Here is a 19,163-nt window from a genome sequence, read left to right as displayed (position 1 = left end):
AGTGCAAAAACTGAGATCAGTGGAAGGTAGAACAGAAAGTAGGTCACATTTAAAAAAAACAAAAAAAAAAAAAAGCCTATGAACACAGAGGCCTATTTATCAAAGGTCAAATTTTGAATTCATGGGAGTTTTTAAAAACTCCCCCAAACTCGCAATTCGACCAATCGAAATTTAATTAAAAAAAATTAGGGATGCACCGAATACACCATTTTGGATTCAATAGAACCCCTACAAAAGAATACCGAACCAAATTCTAATTTGCATATGCAAATTTGGGGTGGGAAGACATTTTTTTTAAGTCACACGATTTCCCTCCCCGCCCCTAATTTGCATATGTAAATTAGGATTTGGTTCGGTATTCTTTCGCAGGGGTTCTATCGAATCCAAAATAGTGTATTCGGTGCATCCCTAATTTTTTTAATTAAATCTCGCTGAAAAAGGGCCAAATCCCAAACCGAATCCTGGATTCGGTGCATCCCTAAAAAAACTCGGATGAATTAAAATCGACCCTTAAACACAAATCTAATTTGATTAGAATTTTCATTCTCGGAAAAAAACTTGAATGTCGGGAAAGCTGCAAACAACTCCAAACTGATCCCTGTACCACAGCCGTTGATCCGACTGTCGGATGCATACGCAGCGTCTACATCCGACAGTCGTGACGCGTCGGATCAATGCTGCGACACCATGCGAAATTCTCTTACCTTATTTTTGTCGCATGTGACAATTCACATGCGGTTTGTTGCAGTGCGTCGGATCGCGTCAAAATCGCTCGTGGAGTCCTACCCTTAAACGGCAGGTTTTAGGTTCTTAAAGGGCCAGAGTATGATAAATCTCGAAAATCGATTTTTTAAAAAAACCTCTAATCAAATTTGAATAACTCCCTAGTCGAATTTGACAGTTTTGACCATAAAAAAAAAGTGAATTTACAATTTGACCCTGGAGCAAAGAAGCGCGCAGTACACCGTGTAGTGGTACTTTTATATATAATCCACAAACAACTTTATTCATGCACACGTGATAGCACAAAAACAAGGAATGGAAGAAGCAAAAAATCCATAAATATACAGGATTCCTGGAACAAAAAAAAAAAAAACCAAACATACTAGTGTTCAATGAGATACATTCCCTTTTATCAAGCACATCACAGATACTAGGGATGCACCGAATCCACTATTTCAGATTCGGCCGAACCCCCCGAATACTTTTCAAAAGATTTGGCCGAATACCGAACTGAATTTGCATATGCAAATTAGGGGTGTGAATTTACTTCCCTGTTTTGTGACAAATGTGATTTCCCTCCCCGCCCCCAAATTTGCATATGCAAATTAGGATTTGGCCAGGCAGAAGGATTCGGTCGAATCCGGATCCTGCTGAAAAAGTCTGAATCCCGAACCGAATCCTGGATTTGGTGCATCCCTAACAGATACCCACTTATTAGGGGCTTTGGTCCTATATATAAAGAATTAAAAGACAACATGGCCAACGGAGAGGTGGGCCTGCAAAGGATTCTGGGAAAGTCAACTCTATAGAAAAGCTCCCTCCATGTCTGCAATGCTGTTATTAAACACCATGACGGTGCTACCAGGACTCTGAATGAGGGATAGGATTGGATAGTGACTGCCATACTAACCCTGAATCATTCGCACAGAGATGGAGCAGGCTTTATGGGTGTGGTTGTGTGTGCCAGATGCTTCAGTTGCGGCTGCTCCATCTGTGGGCAATGTCTCTCTTAATCAGTCATAGTAGTGCCGGAATGTGAGGTGCTAAAAGTGAAAAATTCATTATATATATATATATATATATATATCTATATACACAGATTTAACATTTACAGGGTGTCGTCCAACACAAGGCAGAAGAAAATGGTGACCGGACTCTCGCTGGAAGGGATGGAGTAACTGTAGTGTTTCACCACGGCTGTGGCTTCAGGGATATCACAACAATGGCCGATGGCTAGAGACCCCCCAGTCTAGGACACGGTGTAGGCAGCAGTCTATAAAGCCACGAGGAAAGAGGGAGGGGCTCTACCGATGTGTCGCGTTTAGTATGGTCTGAAATTCCAGTAACTGGAAAACACGGAGATCTGGAAGAGAAAGGCATGAACAGTGGGTTGGTGGTACATCCTACATTGTCACTGTATATGTCCTCACCCTATAGTTCTACTGCATTATAATCCAGTACACTTTCCCACAATGCTGTATTCTCAGAGGCTACAGCAACCCCCCCCCCCTGAACTTCCAGGCCCCTCTGCAGTGACTACGGAGAACTAAAAATTGGTTGCCAGTCAAGGTCTTCTCTATTGTGTTGTCTAGCACCCAAACACTTTAAAGGAGAACTAACCCTACAAATGAATGTGGCTAAAAATGCCATATTATATATAGTGAACTTATTGCACGAGGCTAAAGTTTCAGCTTGTCAATAGCAGCAATGATCCAGGACTTCAAACTTGTCACAGGGGGTCACCATCTTGGAAAGTGTCTGTGACACTCACATGCTCAGTGGGCTCTGATTGGCTGTTGAGAAGCTAAGCTTAGGGCTCATCACTAATTATCCAGCAGAAAATGAGCTTCCCCTGTAATATAAGCTGATGCTACAGGTTTGCTGATTATTAAATTCTGATGCTAATTGCACTGGTTTCTGTGCTGCCATGTAGTAATTATCTGTATTAATTACTAATCCGCCTTATATTGTGACATTTCTATTCTATGTGTACTGTATATTGTGAGTGGGTCCCTAAGCTCAGTAAGTGACAGCAGCACAGAGCATGTGCAGTGAATCAGCAGAAAAGAAGATGGGGAGCTACTGGGGCATCTTTGGAGACACAGATCTTTACTGCTAAAGGGCTGTGGTTGCCTTGGGCTGGTACAGAAGCACAAAACATCATGTACAACATTTCTAGCTACTTCTTTAGTTAGGCTTTAGTTCTCCTTTAATGGGATTGTCATGATTTTTATTTCTAACTGTTTCAAATAATTCACTCTACAATATAAAATTTCATTCCTGAACCAACAAGTGTATTTTTTTTAGTTGTAATATTGGTGTGTAGGTGCATTTTGCCTGGTCATGTGCTTTCAGAAAGAGCCAGCACTTTAGGGTGGAACTGCTTTCTGGCAGGCTGTTGTTTCTCCTACTCAATTTTTTTCCCCATGACAGTATCCCTTATACAGTCGAGTTGGAACTCTACGGCTGCTGTAGCCCAAGTGAAAAAGCCCCATGCCTTGGATATTGTGCCCTGATGTGCACTGTAAATGTTTGCCTTGTAGGCATGTCTGCCATGTTGCTTTGCTTTACCTTATCCTTTAGTTGCTGGCAGAGCTGCAGCGACACGGTAAAGAACACCAGAGCGTCATTCAGCCACGGCACCACGCATTCCACTTTATGGACATGGCTGACTTCAAATCGCTGATTGTTCAGTTCACTGTTACGATGAGACATTTAACATTAGCACTCTATAGGCCAGCTAGTACCAGCCTGCAGCTCTCTCTCTCACTCTCTCTCTCTCTAGTCTAGGGTATAATGCTAAGCAACTCTTCAATTGGCTTTCTTTTTTTATATATATAGTTTTTGAATTAATAATTATATTCTTCTTTTGCCTCTTTCCAGCTTTGAAATGGGGGTCACTGAACCCATCTAAAAAAAAAATAAATGCTCTGTAATGCTACAAATGTATTGTTATTGCTACTTTTTATTACTCCTCTTTCTATTCAGGCCTCTCCTATTCACATTCCAAACTCTTATTCAAATCAATGCATGGTTGCTAAGGGAATTTGGACCCTAGCAACCAGATTGCTGAAACTACAAACTGAAGAGCTGCTGAATAAAAAGCTACATAACCCAAAAACCACAAATAAAAAATGAAAACCAATTCCAAATTGTCTAAGAATATCACTCTAACTAACATCACACTAACAGTTAATTTAAAGGTGAACAACCTAGTTTTTGAATTAAGAATTTTATTCTTCTTCTTCTGTCTCTTTCCAGCTTTCAATGGGGGTCACTGACCCCATCTGATCCCCATCAAATGCCATGTAAGGCTACAAATGTATGGTTATTGCTACTTTTTATTACTCCTCTTTCTATTCAGGCCTCTCCTATTCATATTTCAGTCTCTTATTCAAATCAATGCATGGTTAATAGGGTAATTAGGACCCTAGCAACCAGATTGCTGAAATCACAAACTGGAGAGCTGCTGAATAAAAAGCTAAATAACTCAAAAACCACAATAATAAAAAATGAAAACCAACTGCAAATTGACTGAGACTATCACTCTCTATATCATACTAAGAGTTAATTTAGAGACAAACAACCCCTTTAGGTCAGATTTAGACCTTAATAAGTCTATGAGACAATCGACCCCATGATATGGGTGAGAATAAAGATGTTCCTGGTAGGGATGCACCAAATCCACTATTTTGGATGTGGCTGAACCCCCAAATCCTTCGCTAAAGATTTAGCTGAATACGAACTGAATCAATTTGCATATGGAAATTAGGATTCTGATTCAGTTTGAAAACTGAATCCTGCTGAAAAAGGTTGAATCCTGGCCGAATCCCAAACTGAATCCCGGATTCGGTGCATCCCTAGTTCCTGGACTACAACTCCCAGCATGCTCTCGATTCGATGTTAAAGAACATTAGAGCATGTAGTCCAGCAACAGTCCTGGGACTCAAGTTTAATAAACAGAGAGTAAATGGAATACAGAGATTTTTATACACAAGCCTTTAAAGTGTGGAGTGAATGATCTTAAGTCAAATAAGTGGGAATGTTCCAGGCACAAACCAACTTATGTTTTGGAATACGGACACAAGTGCCCACTGCAGTGTTTACTCACAACATGGCTCCTGGATTGTGCAAGATAGCACTGCCAGACGGTCGGAAATTCTGGAGAAAAAAAAAAAAAAAAACAGCACAAATGAAATCTGCCCAGAGATTAAAGGCAAAGTATACCCTATTTACACAAAGAGTATCTTTATTTCCTATATTATATTTCTTATATTGTATATTATAGAAGAACAATTTGCATGTATAGAGGAGGAGAGCTCTATACTCGAGGTTCCCTCCTGCTTCATGGCTTTTATATTGTCATGTAACAACTGGATGTATAACATTCTATATTCAGTCCTTATTCAGCAATAAATAGTCACATAAAGGGGCTGCTAATTTATGCAAGTATTAGGGACTATCCCCTGCATGTAATAAAAGGCAGTAACTTTTCCCAGGAGCAGTAACCCATAGCAACCAATAAGATGTTTGCTTTTAAACAGGTGACCTGTTAATGCTACCTGCTGATTGGTTGCTATGGGTTTAATGCTCCTGGGCAAACTTAGTGCCTTTTATTACTTAACCCCCAATGAGTCTACTCTGGTCTAATCAGAACTGTAACTGGGGCTCAAACCATTCAGATGTAAAATTAATTACTCACAATGGTTTGGAGTCTGTTTGCAATTTGTAAAAATATATATATATTTTGTTTCCTTTCAGTTTTCAGGATACTAGTGGTGCACCCTGCTGTAGCAACCAGCCGGACAGATACAGAATTCCAGCACGAGTCTTCTCAGTACAGTTCCAGCACAATGTGCAGCGGGGGGGGGGGGAAACATATCTATTGCAGTGTAAAACTGCTAATATCATAGAAAAAAATATATATTACTTTTAGCAAAGTGGGTAGGTGAGGGGTGGGTATGATTACCCATTAAAGCAAATGACAGATAGGCGATTTGTCGAGCCCAGCTTGTGTGTTAAACCCCAGTAGAAGATACAATAACAGAGTTATCAGTTACCTTGGTGGAGTTTGGCTGGAGGGCATGGAGCTGGTACACCAGCAGGCACAGCTTGTTCACGTTGACATAGAAATTCAGCAGAATATCAGACGGAAGCGAGGGGGTGAACATTTTCTGACAACAAATGACAATACAGAATAAATGAGGAGGTGCCGAGTGTCAGCTTCCTTACTCCTCCATCATACCGTCGCTGTTAGATTATCGTTCCAAAGTACAGTATTTTGTGCCAATGGTGTACGAGGTGCACCGAATCCACTATTTTGGATACAGCTGAACCTCCAAATTCTTTGCGAAAGGTTCGCAGAATACCAAACCAAATTCTGCAAATTAGGGGTGGGAATGGGAAACCATTATTTTACGTCTTTGTTTTGTGACAAAAAGTCACGCGATTTTGAATATGCAAATTAGGATTCAGTTCGGCCGGGCAGAAGGATTCGGCCGAATCCTGCTGAAAAAGGCCAAATCCTGGCCGAATCCCGAACCAAATCCTGTAGTTGGTGCATCCCTAATTTGAGGTATTCCATTTAGAAGCATTTTGACAGACTGACAGATTTATCAAGTGATGATTAGTCAGATACTGGTTGGGGAGGCAATTGCTTTGGACCCAAAGAGCTGTCGACTCATAGAAGTTGGAAATAGGCAAGTCTCCCCAAAAGTCCTAGAACAACCCCTGTCCCATAAACGATAAGTAAACCTTTAAAATGCGTAAAAAGATGAGGGTGATATTCTAAGCACTTTTGCAATGTACATTCATTCGTTTTTTTTTGTTTTTTTTCTTTACAAGATATTAAAGGACACATGTATTGTTAATATGAATGAATTTTGTTACGACTGCGCCACCTGCTGGTCATTTTCCCACCAGTCTGACCACAAAGTAGTCAAGGAAGTTGTCAGGAGAAAATAAGAGGCTGCTCTGATGTTCTTCTGCTTAGGAAAGTTTTGAGAAAGGTTTTAAATTGTTTTCCTAAGCAGAAATCATCAGAGCAGCCTCTTTCTTCATTCCTGACAACTTTCTTGACTAATCTGTATAAACTTAAAGTCCCAAATTCTTGTTAGTCCCAATCTGCACCTCTAGCTTTCCCCAACCGTCAAATTCCTAATTACAATTGCACTTACAAAATCTTCTAGATACTAGGGCATCTCATATATTGCAACCACAATCCCGAAACAACATCCGTTCCATCGTTCTCTAGTATCTACTGCGCATGTTCACTTACAAAAACCCTCTATAAATTTGCACATCTTCAATGGTTTTTCATTAAAATGGTTTTTAACAGACGTTACTTGCACATGCTTCCCCAGAAGGAAAAGTCGAAAAGAGACTATACCGAATCAGTGGGGAGTATTTGATGAGCAATGTAACTACAACTATTTGTGAGTATAATGCAAGACTGGACTTGGAGCTAAGTTTGCAAATCATATCCTGGTCTTTATACCCCTCTCAGACTCTCCTCTAATAGTGATATATGGAGACTTAACATTTCAAGTCTCTGGGTTATGAGCATGGTGAATTGGCACTCGTTTGAAAACAATTTGGGTGAATTCTAGCCAAGGAAGCGACACTATATATTTTCTATCTTGTTTCTCACGTGGTTATTTGGAAGAGCACACTATTTTGGAAGTGAACTTACTTGATTACTTTGTGGTCAGACTTAAGAGTCCTGTAGCGGGTCGGGTTCCCGCAAAAACCTGCGGTACCCTGCAGGTTGAAGTTTTGGGAGTGGGTATAGACGCGGGTTGGCGGTTCTCAGGGTTTGAGGGTCGGGTCGAGGGTCTTCTCAATAGCGAGTTTTACTCCTTTTTTTCTGATCAAGCCTATTTCTAATGATGTCACTTCCGGTTTACAATGACAGCACTTCCAGTTTCTTGATGGTCAGCAGGTCGCGGAATGGGTTTTCCGGATAAGGTACTTGCGGGTCGGTTAGAGGGCAAGTACGCGGGTTGCAGGTCCGGGTTTAACAAATTGGTTTCATGCAGGACTCTAGACTCAGACTGGTTGGAAAATGACCAGTAGGTGATGCTGTTGTAACAAAATTCATTCATTTTAACAGTACATGTATCCTTTAATATCTTGGAATTAAAAATAAATAAAATAATATACATTGCAAAATTGCTTGGAATAGCACCCACATGAATTTTACACTTATTTTAAAGGGTAAGTAAACCTTAAAAATAAGTGTAGTTACCGTGAGTCCACTGGTGGCTACTTCTGGCAGTGTCATGGTGGCTGGTGTCATCAGGCGGTTTCGAGCCCGGCTCAGCTGAAGCATTACGGTGTCCATCAGCTACAAATACAGCCACGAGGTTGCACAAAAACAGAAGGCAGAAATGAATTGAGTGGGGATGTGCAGCAGAACAGCCACCGGTGATGCATTTCATGTAGCTGGTAGCTACTGATTCAAGCCAGGAATTACCCCCAATAACACGTGACGAGCATACATAATATAACACGTGAAGAACATAATAAAAGAGGAAGAAGAGATACTGCCAATGCCACACCTTCAGCACCTCTGCCCCAGTCTGGAACGTGTAGTTCTCTCCACGGTTGGTCAGCAAGTAAATGGCCTGGTTGACGTGGTTTCGAGCATCTTGAATCTGGAAATAAATCAAGCAGGGAATTAAGCAATCACAGCAAGCAAGGATCAGCCAATGACGTTCCCATCTTCTAAGACCCACGGCCCCATATTACCTGCTGCATTTTCCACTGCTTGTCTTCACGGAAGGCAAAGTGCAAGAGCTGATTGGTCCGCAGGGTTTTCAGATTCACTTCCTAAAGGGAGAGCAGAGTGGGAAGAGGTTGGTGCAATTGCCCATGAAGACCCCAGATTAGCATGAAGCTCACTGTAGGGGGGGGGGATTTATATATACACATGTTTAAAGGAAGATTTGTAATTAGCCTTAGCAGGATACTCACAGCCTGACACAAGGTGTCTCCTTGGAGAGTCAGTATGCCCTTTACTTGATCCGAGCTGCAAGACAGGAGCAGAAGATGGTCACTCAGACACACGGACATACTTATTTGGCCACAATGACTATAGGAGGAGTCTCTATAACCCCACGGCAGACTGTGCCAAAACCAGGCCTACTCTTTATATTGGGGGTAGCAAGTGACTATGCCCAAACTGTGTCCCTTACTACTAAAATGGAAACAATGTTAATCTCCTAATCCTATAGCAGATGAGGGTCTCGTCTGAAGTGTATAAGGAAGAAGCAGTGGCTTTTAGTGCTCACCTTGTGGCTCCCAGTGCAAAGTTCTCTTGTTTGGTGGGGCCTTCGCCTACACCGCTGGGAAGAGTGAACCTCCGGGAAGCTTCCTGCATCAGAAAAGAATGCATGGAGTAAATGGCTGCAGGCCGAGTTATACAGGGAACTCTGAGGATCACTCACGTATTATAAGGGATAATGTGCCCCCTACTGTAAATGATAAGGATATTAGAAGTCACTGAGGGGTTCTGTGACCATATAAAGGCACAAGGCTGCAGGCTGAGTTATACAGGGAACTCTGAGTATCACTCATGTATTATAAGGGATAATGTACCCCCTACTGTAAATGATAAGGATATTAGAAGTCACTGAGGGGTTATGTGACCATATAAAGACACAAGGCTGCAGGCTGAGTTATACAGGGAACCGAGTATCACTCATGTATTATAAGGGATAATGTACCCCCTACTGTAAATGATAAGGATATTAGAAGTCACTGAGGGGTTGTTCTGTGACCATATAAAGGCACAAGGCAGAGTTATACAGGGAACTCTGAGGCACTTAAGGCCTTCAATGTCTTGTATTTGTATATAATCAGGTCACAGTGTTGTGTTACTAGAATGTGGTCTAACCACTTAGCATTGTGGTATAAAACACTGTTACAATGAGATAAGGAGGGGACAGAAGCAGCACAACGGAGATAATGAAATGAATTATACAGAAGACCTGAAGCTTTTCTTGGAAACACAGGAGAACCACATTGCTCCCTCCACACAAGGTAAACAAACCCTGGTGACCCATATCTCCAGATGGATAACGCAAATACAAGTCCACCTGCGTGCAATGACCTTGTCACACACAGACTAGTTGTTTTGAGGCCATTTTGGGTTCTAACAGCTGTCATGCTGAGCACGGAGTCTGCGGCGCCTATACTGACCTTCAAGATGTCCTGCAACTGCTTCAGAACAGAATGGACCTCCTCTTTCAGGAGCCATTTGAATTCTTCCTCCTAGAAGAAAGAAAGAACAGGCAAGAAGTTAACAGTCTGTTCTGACTCCAGGTCATCAATCGGTTGGTTTTTGCTACATTGTTTCGGGAGTCAGAACCAGCAGTGCAGAGAATATAAAAAGACAGACAGACACACCGCTTTCTATAGCAGTTACATTTATAGACAACTTTAAAACATGTATTGAAAGTGCACTGCAAAGTTGCTTAGAATTATATTGAGTTTACATCCCCTTTAATAGAAATGAAAGTTAACTTTCTTTTCAGAGACCTATTTGTAAAGGGAATTTGTGAATTTGGCGAACTTTATGAAACGGTGACAGACACAGTTTATTCTGAAACTATTACTCAGTTGTCTACCACTCTATCTGACTTCACCCTATTTATATACAAGAGCTTCAACATTCTTTTCAAGCAAAATATTAACCAATCACTTTGTTCTTTGGCTCCAAAAATTCTACTTCATCTATACATTTCTGTTATCTGCTACTGACTTGAATGCAGCAGAAAAAAAATTCTCCTCCTGGTCTGTTATTCGGCTGGTTTCAGTTAAAATCGATTCACAAGTCAGAGTCAGCACTGCAGAAAATACAACAGAACAGCCTGTACAGAGTGAACCATAAAACTATGGCAACATCGGTATTTCCCTTACTAAGCACAATTCTGCAGGAACAGTCCCTAAGTTTTCTCAGTCTGTACAGAGAGATCCCATAAAACTATGGCAGCATAGGTATTCCTCTGTACTAAGCACAATTCAGCAGAAACAGCCCCTAAGTTTGCTCATAGTCTGTAAAGAGAGATCCCATGAAACTAATGCAGCATAGGTATTCCCCTGTACTAAGCACAATTCTGCAGGAACAGTCCCCTAAGTTTGCTCATAGTCTGTACAGAAATATACCATAAAACGATGGCAGCATAGGTATTCCTCTGTACTAACAGCCCCCTAAGTTTGCTCATAGTCTGTACAGAGATATACCATAAAACTATGGCAGCATAGGTATTCCCCTTTACTAAGCACAATTCTGCAGGAACAGTCCCTAAGTTTGCTCATAGTCTGTACAGAGATATACCATAAAACGATGGCAGCATAGGTATTCTCTAAAATAAAGCTACGATGAAAGCGGCAGCAGACGACAAGCAAGCAGTTTGTTGCACCAATAAGTGTGTTTGTACCCCCAAGTGCTGACAGTAGAGGGCACATATTTGGAATGAGCCATTCAGAATGGCTGCAGGGCATGTCAGTGAGGTTGGTGCTTACAATACAAACAGAAAGGTCGGCACAGGCAGCATTCCTCCAGTTCTATGCACCAATTCTAACCCCAAGCAGGACAGGGCTCCTCAGGTACCTCATTAGAAGGCACAGGGCGGCACCAGTCAATGTTTATTATTATTTAAGCCCCTTGTGAGAGATGTTTTCTTAAAAGACAAGTAAGGGCTGAAGTTGAACAAGTGCCATATTAGAGTTTCCTCACATACAGCATTATTAGTGATGTCACTAACTTGGAAGGCCATAAGTAGAGTTTCAGGTCAGCCCCAAGTCCCCTCAGCACATGGGCACAGAGTATATGCAGTCATTCAAGTGTAATGCTTTACTGGCAGTACCTGCATTTTACACAGAAAGGCCAGTGACTGACAGGAAGTCAGGGGCTCCTGCACAAAGATGGCAGCCACAAGTGCTTCAAATACATGGTGAAACCTTTAAAGGAATAGTTCAGTGTGAAAATAAAAACTGGTTAAATAGATAAATAAATAATAATAAAAAATGTTTCTAATATAGTTAGCCAAAAATGTAATATATAAAGGCTGGAGTGACTGGATATCTAATAAAACAGCCAGAATCCAACTTCCTGCTTTTCAGCTCTATAACTCTGAGTTAGTCAGTGACTATAAGGGGGCCCACATGGTACATTTCTGTTCAGTGAGTTTGCAATTGATCCTCAACATTCAGCTCAGATTCAAAAGCAACAGATATGACCCATGTGGCCCCCCCCCCTCAAGTCTCTGATTGGATATTGCCTGGTAACCAGTCAGTGTAAACCAAGAGAGCTGAAAAGCAGAAAGTAGTGTTGTGACTGACCTGTTATACATCAAATCACTCCAGCCTTTATACATTACATTTTTGGCTAACTAACTATATTAGAAACATTTTTTATATTGCACAGCCTATCTATTTACCCAGTTTTTATTTTTACACTGAACAATTCCTTTAAGCGATGTTTCCTACGTAAACTAATATAGAATTTCAGGATGTTATAAGGAGCAAAACTGCTTTCATGTTCTTTAAACCAGTGACCTGGTTGGCTGTTTGGCACAGAGGCTCTTATTATTCATCTGTGTGCAGCTTCACTCCCACAATCCCCTCACATTCTAAGGTTACTCGCTAGCTTAGACACGAGAGCACACACCACTATATTGCCCATTCCATATCGGTGTCTCCTCACGACTGCTATATTCAAACATCTGGCCAACAGCTGCTCGCACTCGTCCAAGGCTATTTTACCTCATGATTTAAATCCTTCAGCCATACCATAGCAATGGCTTGTGGCAAACAGAATGATGTTGGGATGTTGGTATCAGAAAATAAAATGTGTATAGTGAAGCGTGCCTGTATGGGGAAGTGTAATCACATAGACCCCTCCCTTTCTCTCACAAAACAGCAGTCCTGCTCTGCTTTACGGCAGACATTCTAGCTATCACTCATACCAGAAGGCTCCAACATCTATCTGATACACATTGTTCATATCGCTGCAAGATCTGAGCCCTTCACATGTTCAATTAGCAGTGGAGTAAGAAAGAAAAAGTAGGAAGCAAAGGAAACTCCACTGCAATCATGTGCAAAAGTATAAAATAATCAATGCAACCGAATATTGGCCACTACTATTCAGACATTTGTTTAAAAAAAAAAAAATTAAAAAAACCCCACAAACTAAGCTTTTTTTTTTCAAAAAAAGGGTACATCTTGGGACAACAGGATAGCATTAGAGCTAGAGGCCAGTATACCACAAACAGCTTCATCTAATCACGGGTTGTACAGAATTAGATAAGCAGGGGAAAAACATGACTTGATGGCTGGGTTCTGGTCACAATACCACCAGTATTTTCTCTCTCACGCTCTTCAATTAAGTTTAATTTCCTATGTACAACCCACATTGGTAAAGTAAAGACACATCTGGTTCTCTCTCTGCAACGGCTATGAGCAAACTTAGGGGGCTGTTCCTGCAGAATTGTGTTTAGTACAGGGAATACCTACTCTGCCATAGTTTTATGGTATCTCTCTGTACAGACTATGAGCAAACTTAGGGGCTGTTCCTGCTGAATTGTGCTTAGTACAGGGAATACCTATGCTGTCATAGTTTTATGGGATCTCTCTGTACAGACTATGAGCAAACTTAGGGGGCTGTTCCTGTAGAATTGTGCTTAGTATAGGGGATCTAAGCAATAACAAAACTATAACTTTTAATCAAAAAGTCATTAGACATCCGAATTGCTGAGCCAGAGATCACATTATAGGGCCCTACTTGTACGTGGAAATATTTGATATTTCCTGATAGTAAAATCAGGAATCAGAAAATGCATATATATATGTGTGAGACCACAAAACAACAAGTAAAATTTATAATCAGGGGATGTAAAATTGAGGTTTCACTGTATTACAACATGCAATCAAGTTATATACCGGTAAGCCTGTTTAACCCTTTTAAAGCTATTTACAAAGGATAATACTTCCTTCCAGTTCAGTTAATGTCGGTATAAAACTTTTGTCCTTGAGATGAAAATAGCTCCTCTGCTATTATCTTCCCAGCACCTCTTCCTTCCTCCGATCTCCTTTCAGAATTACTGAGTCGCTTCAGTTGCTGTGTACTCTGACCCTGCAAATTGGCTTGCTGTATAATTAAGGAACAGGAGTCCCAAAGGCCACACCTGACCATGGCAAACGGATGTCCTTCAGCAATGCCCACCCTTTTCTGTACATCAGGCATTTTCTCCGGAATTTTACTTGCCTGCATGTATAGAGAAAATGCCAACTCTTCTTGATACGGAGTGTCCGTGGCGTCTTGGAAATCCCCATATAAAAGCAGATAAGCTGCAATTTGGTCTAAAGAGCCCAAATCAGCACATTAAATCTGTCCATCTATAGTCACCTTAAAGGGGTTGTTCATCTTTGAGTTAACTTTTATTAAGACGTAGAGAGTGATATTCTGAGACAATTTTCAATTGGTTTTCATTTAATATTACTAGTGTTTTTTGAGTTATTTAGCTTTTTATTCAGCAGCTCTCTATTTTGCAATTTCAGCAACATGGTTGCTGGGGCCAAAATTCCCCTAGCAACCACGCAACGATTTGGATAAGAGACTGGAATATGAATAAGAGAGACCTGAATGTATTAATTTGAAGAGAAAGGAATATACATAGGAGAGGCCTGAATAGAAAGGGGAGTAATAAAAAGTAATAATAATATATTTGTAGCCTTACAGAGCATGTGTTTTTTAGATGGGGTCAGTGACCCCCATATGAAAGCGGAAGAGTCAGCAGAAAAAGGCAAATAAAATAAATAATGACGATCAATTGAAAAGTTGCTTAGAATTGGTCATTCTGTAACATACTAAAATGTTAACAGAAAGGTGACTCATGAAATAATGTCAGATCCCCTGGATTCTGCTACTTTGTTTGAGTCAGATGATAAATTGTTTCATTCAGTTGTTTAATATGGCTGCACTGCATGTAAATATATTCTCTCGCTCTCTGAGGATTACGGAGTGTATCTGCCACACAATGGAATTATAATATCCCCATTCTGTGTGTATGGTGGAATTTAGATCAAGCTTCACGTGACCCTCCCCAACATCCCGGCTCAGCAGCCAAAACAAATTCCTGGAAACTGCTGTGAGCTACTGCCAGCTATTGATTCATTCATAAAATGAGTGGCAGGCATACATAAAATAATAAATGCTGCTTCATGACAAAACAAAAACGTTATTGTAAGCAGTTCTTCAATTTAAGTGCTATTGGGTTCAGTTCCCCTTTAACTATCGATTGTTATGCACCCCAGCACATAGCCAAAGGGCAAGATCTCTTGCTTAACCACCTTGCATAATGCTCTCGTATGTGAAGTTAGTGCACAAGCGTGGATATACCATGTGCATTGCACAACCCAGTGTAACAAGGTATGAGTTTACACATTGTTGCACCAGCAACACAAGCAATACAAAGACACACGCCTGTTGCACTGTCATTTCCCAAACAAGCAGCAGCAGAGTTGACAGGCTGGCTGTTTTCCAGCCAAATTGAACTACTAATTTAAAGCCCGGCTAGGATGGAACTGCTTTCTGGCAGGCTGTTGTTTCTCCTACTCAATGTCACTGAATGTGTCGCAGTGGGACCTGGATTTTACTATTGAGTTCTGTTCTTATATCTACCAGGCAGTTGTTATCTTGTGTTAGGGAGCTGCTATCTGGTTACCTTCCCATTGTTCCGTTGTTGGGCTGCTGGGGGGGGAAAGGGAGGGGGGTGATATCACTCCAACTTGCAGTACAGCAGTAAAGAGTGGCTATAGTTTATCAGAGCACAAGTCACATGACTGGGGGCAGCTGGGAAACTGACAATATGTCTAGCCCCATGTCAGATTTCAAAATTGAATACAAAAAAAATCTGTTTGTTCTTTTGAGAAATTGATTTCAGTGCAGAATTCTGCGTTTTGGAAAAATGACAGTATCCCTTTAATGTAAGACTACAATACCCAGCATGCAATGGGACTGACTTGTGTATAATTCAGGAGTTACCAGATTTTGGGCTCTGTTCCCCAGTCTCCCGTCCCATTCTCGTATTTTCCGGTGACTTTCCTCAATTATAGAAAATTTTGGGGCAAAAATCTCTTGGCCACCAAAAGGTCTAAAGGTTGACCAGTTTTAGCAATGTTTATTGAAATTGTACAGGTATAGGATCCCTTATCCAGAAAGCCATTATCCAGAAAGCTCCAAATTACGGAAAGGCCTTCTCCCATAGACTCCATTTTATATAAATGGAAATTTTTTTAAAATGATTTCCTTTTTCTGTGTAATAATAAAACAGTAGCTTGCACTTGATCCCAACTAAGATATAATTAATCCTTATTGGAAGCAATACCAGATTATTGGGTTTATTTAATGTTTACATGATTTTCTAGTAGACAAGGCATGAAGATTCAAACTACGGGAAGATCCGTTATCCGGAAAATCCCAGGTCCCGAGCATTCTGGATAATAGGTCCCATACCTGTATATGTATGGAGCCCCTATACATCCTGGGCTCCCCTCTGTAGTGACGGGCGAATCGGTCACATTTAGCTTCATGGAAAAGTTTGTGAAAAATACGCCTTTTTCAAATTTTTCACGTATATTCATTTATTTTTTTAGAAATGTTTTCACTGCACATATTGTGTTTTCTTTGGGCTACTTTTGAGGTGCCTCTTGGCTAGTTTGGGGCTGGTTTTGTAGCTGGTTTTGAAAATTAGACCTGGAAACCCTGCACAGCAGTGACATCCGCCCAGTATAAAAGAGAGAGGCAGGAGCAGGGGAGCCATTGTTTACACCATACACATCCATGCAGAATCTGCAGTCAGCTTGACAACGGGATTCCCAGTGCAGCTCAGTAAAGATTAATACTGACATTTATTAAGCAAATTGCGTGTTGCTTTTATTGATGGCCCCTGTCTCTATATGGGATTGGGGGGGATGGGGTCATCACACAGGCCCGGACTGGCAATCTGTGGGTTCTGGCAAATGGGGCTGCTATAAGGTCCCATAGAATGTCAGTATTTAGTGGGCTGATTGGGCTTCGGAGTACCTGAAATGGCAGGGCCTATTTTTTTTTTTTTATAGTTTAAAATATTTTATTTGATTTTCATATTAAACAAATGAAATCAAAATGACAACAAATGTTATGCAGATGAAGAAAATATGTTGCAAAGGAGACAATGGCATGATAGTATCAAAACTATATCATTCATGAAAAATAACAAAAAACGAACTAAAAATTAACTAAGCCAGTGGATGCACAAGTAATAAAAGAAAGAAAAAGGCAGGGCCTATTTTAATTCTCAGTCTGGGACCTGGTCACACATACAAACCCTGTACCTATTAGATATTTCTATAGGGCCACAATTTCACCCTGTAGAAACAGATCAATGTGAGTGGCCCCTGTGATATAGTGAATAATATAAATGAATAGATTGGCTTCCAGGACCTGAGCATGGACATGGCACCAGCTGACTCCCTATAGTGGGTATGGGCAGGTCCTGGAAGCCAATATTGATTCATATCCAGTATATCCCAGATATTATCTCTATATCATGAGCAGACACTCCCAATAGGGATCAGAAGGGAGACTGTGGCTCTAAGTGATGGAGCCAATGGCTAAACAGAACAGGCAGGATGTTGGGATAAGGGAACAGCTGCTGCAGAACCACATCGTACATCGACCAACTACAACAACGTGCAAACGCCAAGCAACAGCAGAAAAGGCAGGAAGTAAGGTATCGGAGGCAGCATAGTGTTCGGCACTCACCAGAACGCTCCTCTCCGCGCTGCTCGCCGATGCGGCCGCCGTAGCCATCCTGAGCTCAGTGGAACGCAGAGCCCTAACATACGGATTACAGTGCCGGCAAAAGCTCCTCCCCGCGCCGCTATTGGACGAGAGTTGCTCTCTACCGTATCTGATTGGCTATGGTTCCAGCCAGCGCTTTCCACTGTTCGTTCACTGCCTGGGAAGGGAACCATTCCCGACGCTGATTGGAAGAGGATTGTGGTGTTGATGTGTGGTCATTGGTCGCGCCTGCAGCTGTCGAAAGAGATGGGTCGCAGTGATTGGCTAAGGAACTGGGTAGCCGAGCTAGTACCAGAGTGATGGCGGGGGGCGAGCCCGGCGAGGAGGAGAACGTTATTGCCGATATCTGACTGCAGAATAATCAACCACTACCCATCAGACAGGCCGCAAGTGCTGTTGCTTTACTAAAAAATAACTTCTCTTCACTGCTGTCACTGCTCTTGCCATAATAAACATAAATAGTGCTGGTAACCTGACTCCTCGCTTTACCTTCATTGACCTTTTACTGGTTAATCGTAGCAGCCAACCAATAGCATTCAGACTGAGCTCTGTATAAACAAGCACCTCCCTTCCCCACACTGCTGCCTGTGTCCACGGTTAATGGATCAGGAGGAGTTCATTATACAGTGGGACTGTTAGACTGCCTTCTCATTATCCCATAATGGCTCTGAAGAACCAGGGGAGAATGAAAGCAGTCTCACTCTTCTGCACTGCTTTTAAAGAGAAACCCACACCATTTTTTGAAGAACCAGGGGAGAATGAAAGCAGTCTCACTCTTCTGCACTGCTTTTAAAGAGAAACCCACACCATTTTTTGAAGAACCAGGGGAGAATGAAAGCAGTCTCACTCTTCTGCACTGCTTTTAAAGAGAAACCCACACCATTTTTTTTGCCACTTTTCAATAAACAATAATTTGCAAATGTAATTAGATCTCATCTGAAAGCTGTAGGTCTGGACTGGGATTCAAATTAGACCCCAGCCTTTCAAGTATGGCCCAAACAGCCCCCCACCAGACTATTTAATAGTGACTGTCTGTGGCATCTTACAACATCCCCTCAACAGCCATTTTAATAGAACGCTCTGTTTGTTTATCTGTTCTTTGTTACTGACTCTTGTAACATTATAGCAGAGGTGGACCTGCCCATACCTACAAGGAACCAAGTCCTTCATTTTCTTGGGGTAAATCCCAGTTGAATTCCTCCAAACAAACACCTGACCCCTCCCCTTGTCTTTCTTGAGTTTGTGCCCAGAAGTATGGGTCGATGTGACATTAGGAGCCACAATTATAATTAGAAACAAGAAGAAGAGAAGGTACCAGAGTGATGGCTGGGGCTGAGGAGAACGTTAGGCAATAGAGCAATGTCTAAGGGGGAAAGGAGATTCGGCACCAGAATGATGGATGCAGGTAAGAATGTTATTAGGCGCCAAGATGATGCAGGTAGGAAAGATATAAGGTGACAATGATAGCTCTGATGTGAAGAGTGGAACACCAGAACGGCAGCTGGGGGCAAATTTGAGTTATGGCTGGGGGTGAAGGAGATTAGATACCAGCATGACAGACTGGGAAGAGATTAGGTACCAGATTATGGAG

At 41.5% G+C, this 19,163-nt stretch overlaps 1 protein-coding gene across 1 annotated transcript; it reads right to left on the bottom strand.

Annotated features, from left to right (window-relative positions):
* Nucleotides 1-975: 975 nt before the first annotated feature.
* Nucleotides 976-17,690, bottom strand: rogdi.L (rogdi homolog L homeolog). Its single transcript, XM_041576179.1, has 11 exons — nucleotides 17,534-17,690; nucleotides 9,925-9,996; nucleotides 9,015-9,097; nucleotides 8,698-8,752; nucleotides 8,473-8,553; nucleotides 8,283-8,378; nucleotides 7,970-8,068; nucleotides 5,784-5,897; nucleotides 4,835-4,884; nucleotides 3,295-3,421; nucleotides 976-2,086 (listed from the first exon to the last, which is right to left on the bottom strand). The coding sequence occupies exons 1-11, from the start codon at nucleotides 17,579-17,581 to the stop codon at nucleotides 2,045-2,047; spliced, it is 867 nt and encodes a 288-aa protein (XP_041432113.1). The 5' UTR covers nucleotides 17,582-17,690; the 3' UTR covers nucleotides 976-2,044.
* Nucleotides 17,691-19,163: the final 1,473 nt, after the last annotated feature.

This window comes from Xenopus laevis, chromosome 9_10L (genome assembly GCF_017654675.1).
Source record: "Xenopus laevis strain J_2021 chromosome 9_10L, Xenopus_laevis_v10.1, whole genome shotgun sequence".
Lineage (NCBI taxonomy): Eukaryota > Metazoa > Chordata > Amphibia > Anura > Pipidae > Xenopus > Xenopus laevis.
Note: the sequence above shows the minus strand (reverse complement) of the source record. Positions and strands in the feature narration are given on the sequence as shown.